This window comes from Tupaia chinensis, unplaced genomic scaffold (assembly GCF_000334495.1).
Source record: "Tupaia chinensis unplaced genomic scaffold, TupChi_1.0 Scaffold139757_1, whole genome shotgun sequence".
NCBI lineage: Eukaryota > Metazoa > Chordata > Mammalia > Scandentia > Tupaiidae > Tupaia > Tupaia belangeri.
The window spans coordinates 1,959,421-1,964,257 of NW_006199637.1; the positions used below are offsets into that span (position 1 = coordinate 1,959,421).

The following is a 4,837-nucleotide window of genomic DNA, read 5'->3' on the forward strand; positions in this document are numbered from 1 at the left end:
GGGCGGGGCCAGCCGCACTGCCTCCTGCATCGGGGACCCAGGCCAGCGACCAGGCCGTGCTGGCAACGCCCCCTGCTCCTGCACAGACTACGCGGCGGGTACGAGCTCTGGGGGCTCCGCAGCCCCTCCATCCCTGCCCGCTCAGCCTCTGCCCTCTGTCTGCAGCTCGGCCCGGCGCTGCCCGCCTCGCCGGCCCGCGCCGGAATGGGGTAGGGACAGCGCCACCGAGTCGGGCGATGGGCCGCCCTCTGGGCACGGAGCAGCCCCCCGAGGCCTGACGGACCGCAGGGACTGGCGGAGGTGGGTGTGGGCAGGGCAGACCGCGCACTGGGGGCGCCAGGGTGATGTGGGGGCGGGAGCCGGGTGGGAGCCCTGGCTAGCTGCTGCCTACCTTGCGTCCTGGGCAATCCCAGATCCCCCACAACTCCTGCAATTCCCAGGAGCCCCGCCTGGATGTCAAACGGATGCCCCAGTGCCCCCCACGGCTGGACTCAGTGGGGACCATGGCTTCGCTGATGCCCCTCTCCCCCTACCTAAGCCCCACGGTCCTCCTGCTGGTCAGCTGTGACCTGGGCTTTGTGCGAGCAGGTGAGTAAGGAGGAGCAGGGGTGGCGGTCAGCCAGAGCTAGTTTGTGGGTGAAACCTGTTAACCTGTTAACCTCCTGGCACCTGCAGACCGGCCTCCCTCTCCTGTGAATGTGACGGTCACTCACCTCAGAGCCAACTCGGCCACTGTGTCCTGGGACGTCCCAGAAGGCAACATCGTCATTGGCTACTCCATTTCCCAGCAAGTATGAATCACCCTTCTGCCCCCAACCTGTGTCCTTGGCTCTCTGAACATTCCTTCAGCTGCTTCACCCCTCTCAATTCTCCTCCCAGACGTGGGGGAATCTGGGCGCGCGTGTTCCTGGCTCGAGCTGCCCTTACCATCCTACTCCCTTGGAGTGCTTGGATGTTCCAGAGTCCTGGGTTGAGCCTGGTGACAGGGACTGGAGTGAGGCTGTCCTCCTCTCCCATCATCTCCCCACAGCGGCAGAATGGCCCCGGGCAGCGTGTGATCCGGGAAGTGAACACCACCACCCGGGCCTGTGCCCTCTGGGGCCTGGCTGAAGACAGTGACTACACGGTACAGGTCCGGAGCATTGGCCTTCGTGGAGAGAGTCCTCCAGGGCCACGGGTGCACTTCCGAACTCTCAAGGGTTCTGACCGGCTACCCTCAAACAGCTCAAGCCCAGGTGAGGGTCCATGCTACTGGATGCTCTGGCTTTCTGCCTGACTTTTAGCTTCTTATTTACTTTCCTAAGGCAAGCAACAGTCTTGCTTAGATGAATAGAAGGATGATTTAATTCATTGTACTGCCAGGAAAGGAAGGAAAAGCAGGTGGGCAGGGGCCCCAGTAGAGACAAGCTGGTTTGGGGGAAGGGCTTTCAAGCTTCCTCTTACCCAATTGCATTTCACATCCGCTGCAGCCTCTGCATGAATGAGTACCTGACCTGCGGCCCTCCTGCTTTTTGATCTCAAATCACCTGTTCACCAGTGGCTTCCTCCCAGAGAGGGGCTACCTTCCAGCTCCAGGAACAACACTATGAAGCATTTACCCTGACCATAATCCCCAGGATCTCCGACCTGCATATGTCAGCATAGACATAACTCCCTAGCTGTACTCCAGTGACCTGGGGTCTATCCCCTCCCTTCTCAGGTGACATCACAGTGGAGGGTCTCGATGGAGAGCGACCACTGCAGACGGGGGAAGTGGTCATCATCGTGGTGGTGTTGCTTATGTGGGCTGGTGAGTAAGCAGCTGGACTGGGGGCCGGGGCTTAGGGAATGGGCTCAGTGAAGGTGGGAGATGGTGAAGGTTGTCAAGAGAGAGAAAAGGAGTGGAGGTTCTTGGTTGAGGAGGGATGATTAGGAGAAGATTGAAGAGAGGGACAGGAGGCTGTTGGAATCCCAGAGAGGATGACTGTCTGGGCATCAGGAATTCAAGGATCTTCTTCTTGGTTTTTCCAGAAGCTGTGTGTATATCTCACTCCCCTCCAAGACGGAGTGGGGAAGCTGAGACCAAGGCTCAGATTGTATTGTTGTGTTTCAGCGGTAATTGGGCTGTTCTGCCGTCAATATGACATCATCAAAGACAACGACTCCAACAACAACCCCAAGGAGAAGGGGAAGGGGCCGGAACAGAGTCCTCAGGGAAGGCCAGTGGGGACAAGACAGGTGATGTGGGGCCAGGGAGGGTGGGAAGGGTGATTTTGCCTCTGATAAGCAGCAAGGGATAAGGTCGAAGAGGAGCAGGAAAAGAGGGAGCATGGAAGATCTGGGATGGAGGAGGCTGGAGAGAAAGGGTGATGCCTATAACTTCCTCAAATGCGGGACTCAAGTCATTTTCTTTCACAGAAAAAGTCACCATCCATCAACACCATCGACGTTTGAGTGAAGAAACAGAACGAGAAGAGAGATGCACTAATGATCTGGGGATGGGGATGGGGTCAGAGGGAGCCTAAAAAGGGTGACCAGCCCCAGACTAAAGGATCCCACAGTCTCCCAGAGGATAATGATACGCCCACAACTTCAGGCCTGGTCCCCATCCTCTTTCCACTGTGAGCAGGGCCAGAAGGTAGGTCTGTTAGAGTCTGTGCCCCTGGACCTGGGGAGTGGCTAGCAGATGGGATGTCTCCTCCCATCCCCCAGGCCCAGAGGAGTGTCACTCGTCCAACCCTATCCCATTAGGTCCCAACTGGGGGTCCCATTTCACTCACATCAGGACTCTTGGCGTCCTCAATTGCCCCCACATCTTGCCTCTAGGCCACAGAGAGGAGTGTTTCTGTGGGTACTTCCTTTCTCCCAACAAACAGAAGGAATTGCTTGGGCCTAGAGGCAGATGCTGCATTGCACTACTCCAATGTCTTCCATGGAGCCTCAGGTGCTCCCCTTCTCACGGCGGCCCCTCCAGCTGCTGGTGGTTCCACCCCTTGGACATTTTTCCAATAAAGGTTCTTGGACAAACTGGAGCTGACTACATGAGATACTGTGTAGTATGCTGAAGACTTCTCCCTGCCTTGTCTCCCTTGGGACTCTCAAAGGGCCCCTCTACCACTAACAACCTGACCGGAGCTGATTCTTACTGTATGGAGTTTGCGTTGATTCTCCAGCCTGGAATAAGGGAAGAGGTACCCGGAAGAAGGGGCATAGAAAATCAGTTCCTTTTGCTTTGTTGGGTGAGAAAGGGGAAAATAAGAAAGATATGAGTTCTTCCTGCACCGGTGGAAACTAAGTTATGTCACATGAAAGGGCCAGAAGTCTTTATGGTTCACTGCTTACGTAGGTGGCCCCGCTCCTCACCACTTTCTTCTGAGTCCCCCACTAACCATAGGCTGATGGTCAGTAAAGGACTGAGTGTTGGGAATTCACACAAGAGCAGATACACTAACGGGCCCCTCAGCGCCACATGCTACCCTGTGCATTCCTGTGCCTATTCTTCCCTTTGCTTTGCCTTTTCTGTCTGTCTCTATGTCTGCTCAGTCAGCTGAAGTCAATAATAACTATAAAGGATAAATGAGTTTATATTCACATTCTGCCATCATAGCCAGAGGAGGATTCTGAAAATCAAAGTGAGGGTAACTGTGAAAAGAATTGTATCTGTCAAAATAATTATAACTTGGATTCTGGAGTCTACTTACTTCCTGTGAAAACAGGGGTTGTCCTCTACTTTTTCCTAATTTCCAAGGGGGAATTAGTGGTAGTGAGAAAAATACCTGCTGACATTCGTAACCACCATGAGGGAAAAGGCTTTGGAACCTAGGATCTGTCTGGAGAGTATATGCAACACTCTCTGAAGGATTAAAGGTCTTCCCAATTTTGGCTTATTCCAGAGACGGCTTATGAATAACTCCTTTTCTAAAATTTGATCTCCCTGATATGTTACAAGAAAAAAAGAGGAAGAAAGAAAGAAAAGAAAATCAGACCAAAAATAATGTAAGGGACACCAATCTAAACAAAAGTCTGGAAGTTAGTATCTTTTCTATTGCACTTAACCAAGCTCCAGGCCCAGGGATTTCAAGGTTCACCTTTGGGGTGAGCCAAGCTCTGGTCTGTGGTCCAGCCTGAACCATAAAGGCATCCGGATCCAAGCAGGAGTCTTTAACCTAGATTATATTGTTCCGAAGTGAGGCGCTTTACATTTTCCTGGACACTGACTCCAAAACACTCATCTCTCAGACTCAGGAAACATCATGACTGGGATGGGAGTGTCATAAGATATGAAGAGAGCATGGAGCCATTTAACTGAGAAGAAATACAGAGGGTGTTTAAATCCTCCAACTTCGGGTTGGATCCCATAGCCATCCTTTACTGGTTGTGTTAGTTTGGGCGCATGGTACCGCTAATCCTGTCAAATCAAACTAATAATAATGCTATCCCTTTCAAAGGGTGGTTTTGATGTTAAACGTTCAACACTTTGCATAATACCTGGTAGACGCATACTGAGAATTCACTATTAGTTGTCTTTGTCAGCCTTGTGATCCTGTGCAAGTCACATAACCTATTGGCTTAAATTCTGTCAGTTGCAAAAGGTCTATCATAGCAGCTATTCTGCTTTCTCCCCAGGGTTGTAAGGATTAAATGAGAATACTCTCAGCCACGTATCCACTCATCAAAGAGCGAGAAAAGACTACCGTTAGGATTACGCTGCGGCAGGAGTTTGCCGAAGGCTTGTGGGCGGGGCTTGGACTTGGGTTTGCATTCCGCAACGAGATTGGTCGAGGAGAGGATTCATCAAGCTCTCTCGAGGTCCCGCCTTAGACCTCATTGCGCTTGCGCACGTTCTGTTTGCTTCGCC

At 52.6% G+C, this 4,837-nt stretch overlaps 1 protein-coding gene across 1 annotated transcript; it reads left to right on the forward strand.

The window, feature by feature from the left end:
• FNDC4 (fibronectin type III domain containing 4) lies at positions 1-3,011 on the forward strand. Its single transcript, XM_014593105.2, has 7 exons — positions 1-300; positions 441-588; positions 676-791; positions 1,031-1,235; positions 1,700-1,789; positions 2,093-2,217; positions 2,398-3,011. The coding sequence occupies exons 2-7, from the start codon at positions 465-467 to the stop codon at positions 2,431-2,433; spliced, it is 696 nt and encodes a 231-aa protein (XP_014448591.1). The 5' UTR covers positions 1-300; positions 441-464; the 3' UTR covers positions 2,434-3,011.
• Positions 3,012-4,837: the final 1,826 nt, after the last annotated feature.

What these genes read in the sequence shown, in the direction of transcription:
- FNDC4 (XM_014593105.2), top strand. Translation starts at nt 465, where the DNA reads ATGCCCCAGTGCCCCCCACGGCTGGACTCAGTGGGGACCATGGCTTCG. An exon ending in CCTGGGCTTTGTGCGAGCAG is followed by an intron (nt 589 to 675) that starts GTGAGTAAGGAG and finishes TGGCACCTGCAG; the next exon opens with ACCGGCCTCCCTCTCCTGTG. An exon ending in CTCAAACAGCTCAAGCCCAG is followed by an intron (nt 1,236 to 1,699) that starts GTGAGGGTCCAT and finishes CTCCCTTCTCAG; the next exon opens with GTGACATCACAGTGGAGGGT.